We start from the raw sequence: 15,407 nt of genomic DNA on the forward strand, positions 1-15,407 counted from the left end.
GCAGAAGTTTCAAGGAGGAATGAGGAGACGTTCCAATTCGTCAGCACTGGTGATGGTACGTGCTCCATTTTATTTAACCATCACTTCCCCAAAGAAGCTGCTGGAGGTCTGGGCAACCCCTGCCAGCACCCCTTCCCACCTAAGACCTATATTAGGCCACTGGACGTATTCAGTCCCTCTCTGGATGAGGGCAGCTCTCCACCCAAGGCAGGCCCCTCAGCCACCGAATCTGAGGCAGCTACCCTGCTTTGTCCCTGGACTGTTGATTTGGGCTTCGAGTTTTTGACCAGGGAAGACATGGGCCCAGACAGTACTTGCTCAGGTCACAGAGCTTGTAGATGTCAGAGTGAGAAGTAAAGCCAGGTGTCCAAAGGCCAGGGTTATTCCCCCACCCCCATACTGCCATTCTGTGTGGAAGTTTTTGTGTGTTTTGGCGGGGGGGGGGTCTATTATCATGCTCAGCGTTGCTCCCTTAAGAAAAGAGGCAATGAATGTCTTACAGAAGAGCTTTTGGCAACTGTCTGATCCCCGCGGGAGGAATGACCCTTACCCCACCAGTAAAAGGGAAGAGTCAGAAGAGTCTCCATTCTTTCTTTTATTTACATAAAATCTCCAGAAAGAACTGGTATATTTGTTACCTTCCAGGAAACGGCCCATGGATGGGCTGACTCTTGTACCATTCGAATATTGAGCCATGTGAACTCAGAGCCTATTCAAAATAAATACCCTTTTAAAAATACTCTTCCCTTAAGCCCCAGGCTAGGAGTCAGGACTGCTCAGATCTGGTCCCGCCCCCGCCCCGCAGACTGCACCTTTGGCCTCTCCCGTGATCTCTCTGGGCCGCTCCCTCCACTGTGAGATCTGAGTGGGCTGCCGAGTCATCCCCAGGCGCCTCTCAGCGCCTTCCTCCTTCCCGTCCTCAGAGCGGCTCGGACACTGGGACACAGAGGAGGCTGGGTTCCTTTGTATGTTTTGTCTTTAAGTCGGTTTTCTTTTGTGATCCATGAAACACAGCCTGATTCTCAGTTGGTTCTTCTAGCCATTTTGTTGCTACAAATCCAAGACTACGAAGGCAGTTCACACCACTGGGGCAGGAAAAACTCACCTAACTTTGCCAGCCTAGGACTTCAGGGGACTTACCTTTCATTTGTCTGCATGGGGAAGACGACGACGAATGGCCTTTGGGAAATGGCACAGTGAGTCTCGGGGCCGGTAGGTGGAGTCGGGAGGCTGGGGCACTTCCCCACCAGGATGGGAGCTCTCAGGGCACAGTGATGGGGTAGGAGGCTCTGTGCTTACAGGGAGCTCAGCTGCTTTCTCCAGGACCTCAGGCACTTAAAGATCTCTGAGGCTTGGTTTTCTCATCCATAGAAAATTGCGCTAAAACTATCTACATCACAGGTTTGTCGTGTGAGTAGATCCAATACCTAGGTGTTCTGTGAATATTAATTTCCCTCCCTGTATTTTTAAGTGGGAGGCAAAGTCCTTCAAAAAGGAGACACATTCACACAACTGCCTTGTAGCAACTGGACCTGCAGCGATTTAATTGATGTAAAAAAACACAGGATTGTCACCAGAGTTGGTTGTAACGTATGAGCTATTCCCAAAGCACACAGAATGAACCAAATAACAAAATGGATGTTTTATGCCCTGGACTGATGCCGAAAAAGTGTCTGGGGGTAGACAAGCCAACTGGATCTTAGTTTCTTACCCCATGACAGAGGAACGAGGGTGGGACTGTGGAGAGTTGGTTTCTACGCACTGGAGATGCAAGGGCAACCCCACAGCTTTCAAGACAAGGAAAATGGGGGCATTGTGTTTAAACAGTGGTCAGATGCTGAACATCCCCTGCATGTCCCCCGAGGAGCCCACTGATGGGAGGTGGGGCTGCAGGATGCTGTGCCAGAATGGCAGCAGCTCCCACTGGCACTTGATCCCTCCCTGCCAAGGCCAGGCCCCTCACCTCCTTCAGAACAAGTCTCCAAGCTCTGATGAGGGGCGGCAGGGGGATGGGGTGGGCGGTGGCACAGCTGGAAAAGACAGATGGAAATGACCCATGTGTAGACCCAAGGTGGTCCGGGAAGAGAAAGCCAAGGTGAGGACCAGAGCCATCCCGGACTTTTCCTATGGCTTGTTAGCTTCCTGATAGTTGGGTACTTGAGCCCTGAGAATCTAGCTGGGATGCTCTGGGGAAGGGGAAGGGAGTGCTCCTGAGGTCAGCCCCAGGGCCAGCAGAGGGAAGACAGGCAGCAAAACTTCTGGGCCCAGCCTCCAGCCACCTCCCGCAGGGCTCTGGGCCCAATACTGAGAGAGTCAAAAGGAGAGAGAACACTAAAGAAAGGGGACGTTAAAAAAAAAAAAAAGTCTGATCTCTACATGGCTGAGGTATTAGAGAGATGGGGCCTGGTCCCAGGGTACAGACACGCCGGGGGGGCTTTGTTCTGGCGAATTAAGGACCACACACGTGACCCTGGGAGCGCCAAGCAGGCCCTGCAGGTCCGAGACCAACTCCGCTCCAAAGGAGTCCCCTGGCCTCGGAAGGAGGCAGCTCCTCCAGTGCCACCTTCTCATGAAGGCCCCCCTGTCCCCGCCGCGCCACGTCAGTGTTGCCAGTCCGCAGGAGTCACACAGGGCAGCCCGAGATGTGTTACACGGTCTCGGGAGGCGGCTTACTGTTTCTGGTCATACCATCCTTCCCCCACCCTGCCCCAATGCCACCGGTTCCCCGTGGTTCCTCTAGGTTCTGAGTGAGGCAAGCAGCAAAGAGGGGACGGGAGAACGCTTTATCATCAGAGGGAGTAAAGTTGCAGGCAGCAACTCGGACACTTGGTCTGGACGCAGGAGAGGCCAGGCTGCCTGCCGGATCAGGGCTCAGGGCTCAGGGCCTCAGTAGTGATACACCTTCAGTCTGTTGTTCTCATCCAGGCCCAGCCGCAGGAGGTCGGAACCAGCCGTTGGTTTGGGCACCGAGGAGAAGAGACATCTGGCCACAAGGTGAAGGAAAACTCTGCAGTCAGCTGAGCACGCCTGGGGAAGGGTCACAGGCCCAATGGGGTCCTCCTTGCACCCCCAGGGCCCACACGCCTTGGCAGTTACAGCAAGAAGGGATCGGGCTTTGGAGAGCAGCTAAAAAGATACGACTTGGGGTCATTCTTGTAATGTTCCAGCCACTTGCGGTGAGTCTTGATCATGTCCTGGAAGTTGGTGCTGCCCACCTCGGGGACTTGGGAGGGGGGATGCTGCAGGAGGCGGAGCTGCTCACTGTGGGGAGGGCAGAGGAGGCAGGGGTGCCAGAGGAGGTGGGGAGTCTCTGGAGCAAGGCAAGAATGCCCCTCGGGGATGAGGAGCATCAGTTCCCAAAAGGGTGAATGCTCCTGACGGCAAGGCCTGTTCCCGGCCAATCTCATCTGCAAAAGCTTCCCTCTCTATCGACTCAAATACCTTCCCAGCATCAGCTCCCAAGTTGGCCAAAGGGTGAGAGGGGTTGTACTTATGGTTGGGGGCCTGCAGGGATACATCAGGGGCTACATTCGGTAAGCAATAAGATGAACGGGAAACTAATGACAGGTTTCAATAATTGCCCATCTGTCTCCCCCTCTCACTCCAGATGTTGCTCAGCGGGCCTGAGGGAAGAAGGCAGCGGTGTGATGCAGACAGAGAGCTCAGGGCAAGAGATGAAGGCCACACTCCAGAGCTGGAAGGGGCAGGGTCCCACCAGGGGCCCATTTCTCCCCAAGGTGCCACAGGGCAGCTTCCTCACAGGGCTGGATCAGGTAAGGCCCACTGGGCCCCACTGGGACCTCATCGATTGGGACTTTTCGCTGGCTGCACCGCAGACCCAGGCAGCTTTGTGGCCTGGGGACCTGCCTAACCACTCTGAGTGATGTGACAAGGAGTTCTGGTCCCCTCACAGGTCCCACCTGCCCAGGGAGCTGCAGCGAGCAGCTGAATGGTGTGGCTCCACCCTGAGCCCACAGGGAGGCTTACCTGGCAGACACATACCCCAGCCTGTTTTCCAGTGGGGGAGGGCCACTGCTGAGGAACGGGATGCCAGCTGGAAAAGTGGGAGGAAAGCGTTCAGAAATGGGCAGCGGTTCATCTGAGCCAGCCCCCTCCTGCCTTCCCCGAGAAACTGCAAAGGCACTGCCCCCCAAACAAAAACAGGAAAAGCTTCTGTGGTTGGAGGTGAGAGACAGAGGAGGGACCAGGAATGGTCCTATTTATTTTATTTCTAAAACTGAAATTATTTTAAATTTGGGTCGGGATAAGGAGATGAACTTTTTCCTTCAAATAACTGTTTTTATGGCTTTTCACATTCCTTAGCAGGGCTATGAGACCAGGGGAGGCCACATACAGCCAAGGGGTCATGAACCCTGGAGTCACAGAGACATGGGGTCAAAACCCAGTCTGTTGCTCACTCCCTGGGTACCCTGGAGCATATTATCAATACTTAACCTCTGAGTCTCAGTTTCCCCATCTGTAAAATGGGAATAAATATTATAACCTCAGAGGATTAATATAAGGACTAAATGAAAAACCATACATAAAATGCCTGGCCATAATATATATAACACAAGATGGCAGCGATCCTGACACTGACAACAGTGACCTCCTAGGTTAGGCTGAGCTCTAGCATCCATTGTAAAGGCCCCATCCAGTAAACCGTCAAGACACATAGGGTCTCCAGCCACTGGGCGAGCAGCAAGGTCCTCTCAGGCACCCACCACGGAGATGATGGGCCATGCCAAAGTTGGGGGCGAAGGGTAGACAGAGGAGGAAGGCAGGGAGGCTGAGCGCAGAACCACGCATGGCCTAGAGGGAGGCTTACTTGGAAAATACTTGCGCCACTTCTCCACCAGGAAGTCATCCACGGTCTGAGACACGGAGGAGGAGAGCCGGGGGCCCAGCACTGGGTCCCAGGCCCACTGGGTGGACGTGGGTGGAGCCGGGGATGAGGCTGAGACCCGGGCCAGGGAGGGGTAGGAGGGAGCGGGGGTGCTCCTGGAGGCCTGGGTGGGGAGCGGTGCGGGTGTGGAGGTGAAACGCGGCGGAGGCTGGGTGTTGAGGCTGCCCAGCACGCTGAGGACACCGTTGAGCTGGCCGCTGATCCGCTGCAGGGAGCTGCTCAGGTAGTGGATCTTGTTGGGGAAAGTGGGACTCGGGGTCGGGCCGACTGAAAAGGAAGAGGCAGAGAGTGGGGCAGGACTCGGGCTCGGGGCCCTGGAATGGCCCAGGCCAAGCTGGCACTGTGCATCCTACTGGCCCACATCCCCACCCCTTCCCCATTCCTCCCAACAAAAGCCACAGGGCTTGTGTGTTCCAGACAGGAAACTGGGTGAGAGAAAGAGCATCCCCAGGGCGAGGGCCGCCACCCCTTTGTAGGCCACAGCTGCAGAGGGAGAAGAGCCTCCCTGGGGGGCGGGGGACGGCACCAGGCGGGACAGGCTAAGAAGGACCCCGTCTCACTGTGAGGACCCTGCACGATCAGAAGGCTTCCCCTGAGCCTCTGGGCCCTGTGCGCTGGGAAACCCAGAGGGCTCACTCCTGCCCAAGCATCTGCTCCAGACACTGGCCCCCGGAGGCCCACCACGCAGGGCTGCAGGGAGGGGCTGCACCTCCGTTCCCCATGGATACCCCACTCACTGTGAGGCAGGGGGCAGGATTCGGAACTGTCACTGCTCCCGTCTTCCAGGTCGCTGAGGTCAAAGGTCACCACCTTCTTGGTGGGGGGTCCTCTCAGAGTGTCTTCATCTGAAGCCTGGTGGGTGGAGCGGCAGTAAGGACTTGCCCTGTGCTTTCTGCCCACTGCCCTCGTGATACCGGAGAACGTGGTGGGTAGGCTCTCTGGGCCCAAAGTTCTAGGAGAGGCATGTCATACAGGCTGCCTTACAGGTGAGGCTAAGAGAACTCAGCCACCGAAGATAGGCCAGTAGAGCCACCAGGACCAGGCAGACACCAACCCTTCCCCCCCAGTAAACACTCCCCATGGTGTCTCTCCACCTAAGCTTCCCTCCTGTTGTACCTACACCTCTGGCATCTGGGGGAAAGGCTACAAGGCTCCAGGGAAGGTAGGGAAACCTTCTAGGAGCCTCTATTCCTGACACCCAGGGCAAACTTCTCCTCGGGCACCAGGGCAGGGGCCAGTCCCCTCCCAAGAACCTTCAGCAAGAGGCTCCAGGTCTGCTCAGGACCACTCAGCACAGATATCCAAAGCCCCAGATGTGTTCAACAAATTCAAAGCTGAAGCCACTGCCGTTTTCACCAGCCCAGAAGCCCTAAGCCTACTGCCAATCCTGGGCCCTAGCAGCCCAGCTGTCCCGACACAGGACCAAAGAACCCAACCAAATCCCAGGAACAGAGGAGGGAGGCCACGGCGGCAATTGGGCTGCACCTCGTCCCAGAGAGAAGACTCCAGCTGATGCAGCTTCTCCTCCTTTTTCTTCAGCAGGTCATGGCCTTTCCGCATGGCTGACTTCATCTCATCCAGGTGTCTGGTCTCCTGCAGCCAGGAAGAAAGGGGAGGAGAAAGACGGTGACTAACCACACAGGCAGATGCCGGAGGCCCACCTCTGCCGTTTGTAGGCTGGCTGATCTGGGTGATCTTGAACAAATTACTGAACTCTCAGTCTGGATGTTCATCTAAAAAACAGAAATACTAATTCGTGAGAATTAGAAGAGATAGAGTATGCTACGTGCCCTCCACTAGGCCCACTCCTAATAAATTCTCAAATGGTTACTGTTAACCAAATGGTTATTATGATCACTGCTCCAACTACCAATACTATCAGCAGCAGCAGGAAGGATTCAGCAGAGCAATGACAGGGCCTGGGGGTAGCATGCAGAGGTCTCTGGGAAGGCTGCCCCTCTATCGGGACCAGCCTCTTGCCCTCTGCCGCCCCCCAGCCCGGCTTAGGGGCCACAGCTCACTCACCAGCTCTGAGCACCATCAGAATTCTAAGGGACCATGTATGATCGTCTGCCAAGACCCTCGAATGGCAGAGAGAGCTGTGATCCCACTGATAATAACCACGAAGTCTCTGCCTTTCATTGCAAATTAGGGTCTCAGAGAAGGAAACCAGAGAAGTAACTCAAGCTTATGCCGAGTGCACTCAAAAGATTTTCACTTATGAGTGAAGTCTTGAGTGTGATGGAACGGCCAAGCACTGTGGAACTTCTCTCGTCTTCCCCTAGAAAAGGGGAATACCACTACTGCCTTGCACGTCATCTATGGATATTGTGAGGCCCAAATGACTTCCTATTAGAGAAAGCATTGCACACACTGCACTGGCACATAAATGTAGGGAAGCTTCCATCCTCGTGGAGATCGTATCCTGGATCTCCTGTCCGGTCTCCCTAGACTTGTCCAGTGACCCCAAGGCCCATGTGACCACTCTCGTGGAGTCCCCAGAATGATCAACTGAGGGCGAGCCCAAAGGGACTGCTGCCGGCTGCCCCAGGCCTCCCCCACATGTCTAGCAGGCCCTCCCCCGGGCTCCTGACCTCCTCCAGGTCCTTGCACATGTCCTCCAGGGCCTTGGTGCCTGGCGGGTCTTTGGCCGCCTCCTGAGCGCTGGCCAGCTCGTGGCGCCAGTGCTGCTGGGCGGCCTTCAGAGCTGTCTGCCGCCTCCGCATGGAGCGCGTCTGCCGGACCAGGAACTCCTTGGCGCTGCAGAGAGCTACCCCCTCGGCAGAGAGGTAGTGCCGGGCGCTGCGGGGGGACAGGCCAGGGCAGGGGGTTGGAGGGGGAAACACACCCTCTGAGAACCCCTGCTGTGGGTCACGACCACTTCCCCAGCAGATGCCCATCCTGAGCACAGACTGCGGTGCTAGGGCTGGGCAGAGTGCGGGGACGTCGCCACTAAATACCCACAGAGCGTGGGGCACGTGCTGGGCTGAGTCCTCCCACCCTGACTGTGAAAGGGAGCGCGCCTGAGGCCTCCAGAGATGGCCAGACACTCCCATCAGCCTGACCCACAAGCAGAGGTCAGCAGATGCCAGAGATCACCATGGGCACCTTCTTGGCTTGTCAGAGATGATTCCTCAGGCACCCAGGTCCCCTTCCCTGAACCGAGCCCCACTGGAGACCGCCGTCACGTTTCAGTCCACCCCGGCTCTGTGACGCAGGCACTCACTTACCCCTTCCTGGCATCCTCAATGCAAAATAAGACAGGTTATTGGAACTCACCTGTCCAAGGACAAGTCGGTCTCCTCCTTGCTCTGGGAGAGGGAAAAGGATACCTCTTTAGTCTGGTTCTAGGACACACAGTAGAAAAGGCTCATTGAAGGTAACATCAGATACACTACAGGCTCCAAGGACCCCGAAGTCCCTCCTAGTGGCCCAGACACAGAAATGGTTCTGCCAGCTGCTGGACTATTCACTTACAGATATAATCTGACGGATGGAGAAGGGGACTAGGAATGATAAGAATAGGAGGCTAAGGTTCTATGCAGAACAGAGCCAGGACCCCTCCAGGAGCCCAGAACCTTCCTGGAGCCCCACGCCCCGGTGGCCCAGCCCCTCCCGGTGCACTCTTGGAGGCCCACCCCCTCCTGGTGCCTGGAGCCTTGCCCTAGCCCAGCCACCCTGACCCTCCCAAGGCACAGAAAAGCTCACCGTCCCAAGGGATTTCCTCAGGTCCTCAATGTGGAGATCAGGCTCAAAACGTGGGGAAGCATTACCCTCCTCTACCGCCAGCTCTTTCAACAAGTCCTGCTTCCTCTGAGCTTTGGCCTCCAGGTCACTGTGGTGGGGGACGAGGGGGGGAGGTGGGGGGAGGCAGGGTCACATGACGAAGCAGGCCAGGCAGCACACTGTCAGGACTCCTGGGGGGAAGGGGGGAGAACCACCTCCATCCCTTCACTCCTGTCAAAGACCCTGGAGGCAGAGCTGGGGCGGGAACAGTAGAACCGGGGGCCCCCGGCTACTCACAGCCACGACTCCCTACAAAACGCAGCCCCTCCACCCGGCCCCACCTCTGCCTGTTAGCTGGGCCGTGAGCAGACAGGGCCCACGAGCAGCAGAGGTCAGAGGGCAGGCGAGAGGTAGTAGGGGTGGCTAAATGCAGGGGTACAGACCACCTGACACGCTTCTGCAGCCTCTGACTCTGGGTCTGCAGCAAATCCACCTGGGACTCCAGCTCCAATTTGCGGGCCTGAAGCTCCTCGAGGATTCTTCGGAGCTGCCGGTTTGACTCCAGCAGGTGGCTGTGCTCCTTCTTTGCCTCCTCCAGGTGCTGATGGGTGGCTGCGGCTTCCTGGGGGCAGGAGGAAAGAGAGACACACCCAGAGACATGGGGGGTGGGGGGGCGGGGCGGGGCAGGCAAGGAGCGGGCAGCACCAGACAACAGGGAAGAGCGATGGGGAGAGGATGGAACCAGGCCCACTGAAGGCCTGTGTCTGCCTTCAGCGGCAGTGTCCCCCACCAGGCCCACCCCCAGCGGCTCCTGAGCTGGTCCCACACGCTGGAGCTATTTGTGCAATAGCAGCCAACATAGTCTGGAACCCAACTCCGTGGACAGATCAGGTGAACAAAGGGGTGGGGGAAGGAAGGAAATGGAATAGGGGAGATAGAGGAGGGAGGACAGGAGCGGCCGACAAACCTCGCTCTCCAGCGCAAACTGCCTCTGCACATCGAGGAGCTGCTGCTTCTCCTTCCGGGCGGCCTCCTCCTGCGGGCGAAGGAAAGGACCGGCCATTTGGCCATCTCCGGGCCCCGGGTCCTCTCCTGGGGAAGCTGACTCCAAGGTCCAGGGTCCCCGAGAACCTGTCCTCCGCCCCCGCTCCCGCACCTGGACATCCAGCTGAGCCAATCTGGCCTTGACGTCCTTGGTTCTGGTTTCAAGCTCCACCTCTAAATCTTGGAGTTTCCTTTCCTGCACAAAAGTGTAGGTGGAGAGAAAGACGTGAGCGTAGCAAGAGCACAGGCACGCGCTGAGCGGCAGGAGGGGTTTGGGACCTACCACCCCATACCACCCGCTCCAAGCTGGGCTGGCTTCCCCCACTTGCCCCCACAGCCTCCCAGCACAGCACCGCCTCTCGTCTATTTCAGCAGGGGCAAGGAGAGGCGAAGGCCTCCACCTCTAGTCCTGGGGATGCTCTCCGGCCCAGAAAACAAAAGCGCAAGGATGCCCCAGCTTGCGCATGGCCAGTGAGAGACCCCCACCCCTGAAGCTGTCAGGCTCCGTCTGTTGCTGCTGCAGTGCCGGCCCCCAGCACTTTTCTACCCAGGGTGGAGGGGTCGGGCAGGGCGGGCCCCAAGCGACCGTCAGTCCAGGGCCCCCACCTGCTCCCGGGGCCGCCGCCGCAGGTCCTCGAGCTGCCGGTCCTGCTCCTGCCTCGCTGTCTCCAACTCCCGCTCGTGGGCCCTGCGCAGGCGCTCCAGCTCTCCTGTCAGGTGCCCCAGGAGTTCGGCCCGCTGCTTCCTCTCCTGCACGGACAGTGGGGCCACCGGTGGGAAACCACAGCCGCCCCTCCCACCCCTAAAACCACAGCCCACCCTGCAGCCTTGGGTCAGTGCCATCAGGGACCCCAACAGGCCTCTAAGGCCGGCTCTTGGAGAAAAGCAGGAGAGCACCGAGGATGGCGAGGTCCCGCCCCCAGAAAGCCTGCACCCCGGCTCTCTGCTGCTGAAACAACGCTGGTCAGACGTGCTGAGAAATCCCTGGGTGGAAGCCGGCCTCTCCCACCACCCCTGCACGTACAGCCTTCCTTCCTTAAGGGAAGAGAGACCGTTACTAAATTCTCACTCTTCCTCAGCAAGGGCAGAACTGGTTTGGGAAGGGAGTCAACTACATTTCACCACGACGGGCCCCTATTTCTGCCCTGGTGCAAAGAGTCTGGGATACCGGTTCCAGTTACTGGAGGAGTAGCCTAGAAACCCCGGGTAGAGGCCTGGCTCCGGGCTAAAGTCAGCCACCAGCCCTCCCCCTCGTCCACCCCCAATGTGAGCAAGCCGGCATGGGTCCACTTAAGTCACTGAACGTTCCCACCGAAGGCTGAAGTTGGGCAGATAATATCTAAATATTGGCTGGCTCTCGCCAGTCTATTTCCTGGTGTCCTGGAATTTCTATTAACCCTGGCGGCACGGTGTTGGGTGGTTAAACTTGAAGACTTTGTAGTCAGACAGTCTGGCTTGAATCCTAGCTCCTCTACTTACTAGCAAGGGTGGGCTTGGGAGAGTTGCTTACACTCCCCAAGCCTCAGTTCCCTCTTTTTAAAATGGAGATAATGATAGTATGAACCCCCTGAGAGTGCCGTGAGGACTAAATGAGGTAATATACAAAGAGGTTAGGACAGTGCCCGGCACGTCGTACAAGCTCAATACACGTCGGCTATTATTAATATGAGAGCAAAGTGCAGCCTGCTGATGGGGAGAAATCACTCCTCACCTAATGCTTTAGTAAAAAGGCAAAACACGATCTCACCATTGCAGGGTGCCAGGAAAGAAAGCCTCCCACCATCCCTGACCACAGGTGGTCCCCTTCCCAGGCCCTCTGGCCCGCTGGGAATGACCCCGGGGTGTGTGTGTGTGTGTGTGTGTGTGTGTGTGTGCGCGCGCGCGCGCACACATGTGTGTGTGTGCGCGCGTGCACATGCACGTGCCAGGGAACGTGGTGAAGTCACCTCGGGGTGTGTGTGTGGTGTGTGTATGTGTGTGTGGTGTGTGTGTATGTGTGTGAGACCCCCGGTCTGTGTGTGGGGGTGTGTGTGTGGGGGGTGTGTGTGTGTGTGACCCTGGAGTGTGTTGTGTCTGTGTGTGTGTGGTGTGTGTGGGGGTGTGTGTGTGGGGGGTGCGCACGTGCCAAGGAACGTGGTGAAGTCACCTCGGGGTGTGGTGTGTGTGTGTGTGTGCGCACACGTGCACACACATGCACGTGCCAGGGAACATGGTGAAGTCACCTCGGGGTGTGTGTGGTGTGTGTGTGTGTGCGTGCACGCACATGCACGTGCCAGGGAACGTGGTGAAGTCACCTCGGGGTGTGTGGGTGTGTGTGGGTGTGAGACCCCGGTGTGTGTGTGTGTGTGTGCACGCACGCATGCACGCACATGCACATGCCAGGGAACATGGTGAGGTCACCTCGGCTTCATACTGCTCCCTGGCCTCAGCCACCACTCGCTGATGCTCCTCCTTCATCTTGTCCATCTTCCTCTCGTGTTCCCTCTCCACCTCCTGGCGCTTCTCTCTCAGGAGGCCACTGAGCTGCAGGGCAGGCAGCAGGGATGTGACATGCAGGACTGAGGCTGGAGCAGCACCCGGGGACTGAAGCACTTGAAGGGACTCATACACACATGTGACACAACCTCCCCAACGTCCCCACGTGCACACGTCAGGTGACATACACATGGCCACACCCAGCACGCCCTCCTCCTCACATATAGGGCATGGGGGTGGAGAAGCACTTGGCCTCCGGGGAACTAAGGCATAAAAACGGACCCTGAAGTCCTGACCCCAGCTGAGCTGTCCAAAGCAAAGCAGAGGACCCCTGGGCCAGGATGGCTCGGCCGACCGTCAGAGTGTCCACGACAGGTACACAGAGTCAAAGGAGCAGACCAGCACTCACCTCTTGCTCATACTCGAGAACGTGGTAAACTTTCTGATGAGCTCTCTGCTCTGCCCGCCCAAGGCTCTCCTGCAGCTGGGCTTCCTCTTTCTGATGAGCTTCCTCCATCTTCTTCTGGAGGCTGGAGACCACCTGAGGAGGCAGCCGCACAGGGCAGCGTGACCCGCAGAGAGCACTGCAGAGTGGCCGCAGGGGACTCGCTTCCCAGGGTCCCAGCACCCATCCCCCGGGGGCTGCAGGAGAGGGAGACTCCCCCCGTAGGGGACGGGGTGCGGGGGAAGGGGTCCCGCGGCTCACACCCCAGGATGCCCAGGGTCTGCCCCGCCGGCCAGGGCCACCGCCCCTCACCTCCCTGTGCTTGGCCTCCAGCGAGGAAGAGAGCCGCTCCAGCTCCGCCCTGTGCTCCCTCTCCAGCGCTGCCACCGCCTGGGGCAGAACAGAGGGCCTGTGAGGACACAGGGCAGGCTGGCTGGGCTCCGACCTGAGACGAGGAAGAGCCAGAAGACCAACCCCAATGCCTCTTGAGCTAAGCACTCAAGGGGAACCGCAGGCACATCTTTGTTCCTCCGAAATAACTGTCCCTCAAGTCTGCACCTCACAAACGAACAGGGACATGAAGGCCAGAGTGGAGGGGCCTTTCAGCAAGGCTTGGCCACGGCTTCCATTCCCCTGCCTCTAGGCCACCGGTACATAGGCAACACTCCTGCCTGTGCATAAGCGCCAGGCAGGGAGGCCTGCACATCTCAGCACCACTTCCCAGAGCGCGTGCAGTACAATGACGTCCCCACACCCGCATGCCTCGCTGCAGGCTCCCCGGGCCTGAGAGCTGAAACTCCACCCATCACCAAAAGAAAACAAAAGTCCCACGTGGCCTATTACCTACTTCAGCCTCTTACCTAGAGACAGACCCACTGGACTGGAGGGACAGGGAGTAAGGACAAAGGAGAAAAAAATCCTCTGAGCGGGCTAGCCTCTCACGCTGAGGCCGGGGAGGAAAGGAGAGAAACGCGAGGTCCTCACAGCGGCCCCTCAGGGACAAGGACAAGGACAGGGCCCCTTTGTCTCAAGAGCTCTGGTCTGGTTTAAGTTCTTTCAGTCATGAAATCTTCCCAAATCCAAAGGCCAGGACCACACGGGCCCAGACAGCCGGCCCAACGTCTCGTTGTCCATCCACACGGACACCCGCTCTCCATCTGGCTCCCCACCCTGCGCCCCAAGGCTGGCGCTTCCTCTTCCTCAGCGCTCAGTCCCTCCCCAGGCAGCCCAGGATCACACGGGGCGGGGAGGGGGCCGCTCACGTCTTTCCTCTCCCCTTCCAGCTGCTCCCTCAGCTGCTGCAAGGCCCTCTCCTTCTCCGCGTTCAGGGAGGCCTGCTCTCTCTTCTCCGAAGCCTCCATGTCTTCCCTGAGACGCTCCAGCGTCTGCCTGTTTCTCTCTTCCAAGCTGGCCCTCTCAGCCTTCTGTAGAGACTCCAGCTCTTCTCGCAGCCTCTGCAGGGAAGCCTCGTGCTTGGCCCTGGGCAGACAAGCGGGTGAGGATGGGCCTGGGCACTGGGGGAGGCGGGGGTGGACCTCCAGGGGGCCGGGCAGCCCACAGCCCGCACTCACCTGATTTGGTCCTTATCCGCTTCCACGCTGCACTGCACCTGGGCGCAGAGCCGGGACAGCCTCTGGCCTTCCTTCTCTGTCACCAGGCTCTCCTCTTCCTCGGTGGCTCTCTGCAGCTGCTCCGTCAGGGAACTGTGAAGCAAAGCAAAGGCAAGTTTGTTGGCGGGACCACAAGGCCTTCCCTGTTTTAGGCATAACCCCTGGCTCTCGACCCCCAAAAGCCCGTAGCCTGCCTGTGAAGCTTCCTAAGTCTTTTTTTTTTTTTTTAATTCATTATTTATTTTTGGCTGCCTTGGGTCTTTGTTGCTGCACGCAGGCTTTCTCTAGTTGCAGCGAGTGGGGGCTACTCTTCGTTGCGGTGCGCGGGCTTCTCATTGCGGTGGCTTCTCTTGTTGCAGAGCACGGGCTCTAGACATGCAGGCTTCAGTAGTTGTGGCACATGGGCTCAGTAGTTGTGGCACACGGGCTTAGTCGCTACATGACATGTGGGATCTTCCTGGACCAGGGCTCAAACCTGTGTCCCCTGCACTGGCAGGCGGATTCTTAACCACTGCACCACCAGGGAGGTCTGAAGCTTCCTAAGCCTTAAAGACGAGTCTAACCTCAGCCTCTGGGTCCTGCTGCCGCCCTCTAATACCTCCCCGGGTTAGAGGGGCTATGAACCACCTGCTCTTTGCCGCCAGAAGCAGATTGCAGGCTCCTTGATCCCAGCACAGCATTTCTGCCAAAGGCTCCCCTCGGCCTCCAGGTTCACCTCGGTGGCGTTCACTCAAGGGGGGATCCAGTCTGACTCCAGCCCAGCTCTGGCCACAGCAGATGAGCCACCCCCTCTAAACCCCACTACACTCTTCCCTGCCTCTTGGCCTTTGTTCACGCTGGTTCCCCCATCTAGAATCCCCTTTCCTACCTGACGAACCCATGTTCCTTGTCCAACACCCAGCTCCCTCCTCTCAGAGAAGTCTTTCCAAGTTCATCAGTTACCTTTCTGCTCCCAACACACTTTATATGAGGACCTTTCTTATCCATGCCCTCGGTGCCACGCATCACACTGCACAATAATTAATTAATCTTTTGTATGTGTGTTTTCCTTACAAGCCTGGAAGCTTCTCCAGAGAAAGAGTCTTGTCTTAAAACCTGTTTTATCCTAAGTGCCAAACGCAGTAACAGATACGAAGTAGATACTCAATGCATGTTTGTTGAATTTGAACAGTATCACCCAGGCCTAAACTACAAGCAAGCT

At 57.6% G+C, this 15,407-nt stretch overlaps 1 protein-coding gene across 10 annotated transcripts in view; it reads right to left on the minus strand.

Moving 5' to 3' along the window:
* Positions 1 to 1,515: 1,515 nt before the first annotated feature.
* Positions 1,516 to 15,407, minus strand: part of CEP164 (centrosomal protein 164) — a 72,250-nt gene continuing 58,358 nt past the window's right edge. For 6 of the 10 annotated variants that reach the window (XM_081241432.1, XM_081241431.1, XM_081241426.1 and 3 more), the window contains 18 exons: positions 14,168 to 14,299; positions 13,859 to 14,075; positions 12,909 to 12,986; positions 12,561 to 12,692; positions 12,077 to 12,199; positions 10,283 to 10,426; positions 9,789 to 9,872; positions 9,600 to 9,668; positions 9,079 to 9,254; positions 8,615 to 8,741; positions 8,186 to 8,253; positions 7,501 to 7,708; positions 6,392 to 6,499; positions 5,644 to 5,758; positions 4,829 to 5,173; positions 3,988 to 4,054; positions 3,139 to 3,261; positions 1,516 to 2,983 (listed from right to left, as the gene is read on the minus strand). In XM_081241432.1, the coding sequence (XP_081097558.1) occupies positions 2,887 to 2,983; positions 3,139 to 3,261; positions 3,988 to 4,054; positions 4,829 to 5,173; positions 5,644 to 5,758; positions 6,392 to 6,499; positions 7,501 to 7,708; positions 8,186 to 8,253; positions 8,615 to 8,741; positions 9,079 to 9,254; positions 9,600 to 9,668; positions 9,789 to 9,872; positions 10,283 to 10,426; positions 12,077 to 12,199; positions 12,561 to 12,692; positions 12,909 to 12,986; positions 13,859 to 14,075; positions 14,168 to 14,299 (2,413 nt within the window). In that variant the 3' untranslated portion in view covers positions 1,516 to 2,886. Of the gene's footprint in view, positions 2,984 to 3,138; positions 3,505 to 3,987; positions 4,055 to 4,828; positions 5,174 to 5,643; positions 5,759 to 6,391; positions 6,500 to 7,500; positions 7,709 to 8,185; positions 8,254 to 8,614; positions 8,742 to 9,078; positions 9,255 to 9,599; positions 9,669 to 9,788; positions 9,873 to 10,282; positions 10,427 to 12,076; positions 12,200 to 12,560; positions 12,693 to 12,908; positions 13,006 to 13,858; positions 14,076 to 14,167; positions 14,300 to 15,407 lie in introns of those variants that run through there. The other 4 variants (XM_081241427.1, XM_081241428.1, XM_081241430.1 and 1 more) reach the window with 4 other exon arrangements.

Source organism: Mesoplodon bidens (genome assembly GCF_964165515.1).
Source record: "Mesoplodon bidens genome assembly, chromosome: 7".
Classification (NCBI taxonomy): Eukaryota; Metazoa; Chordata; class Mammalia; order Artiodactyla; family Ziphiidae; genus Mesoplodon; species Mesoplodon bidens.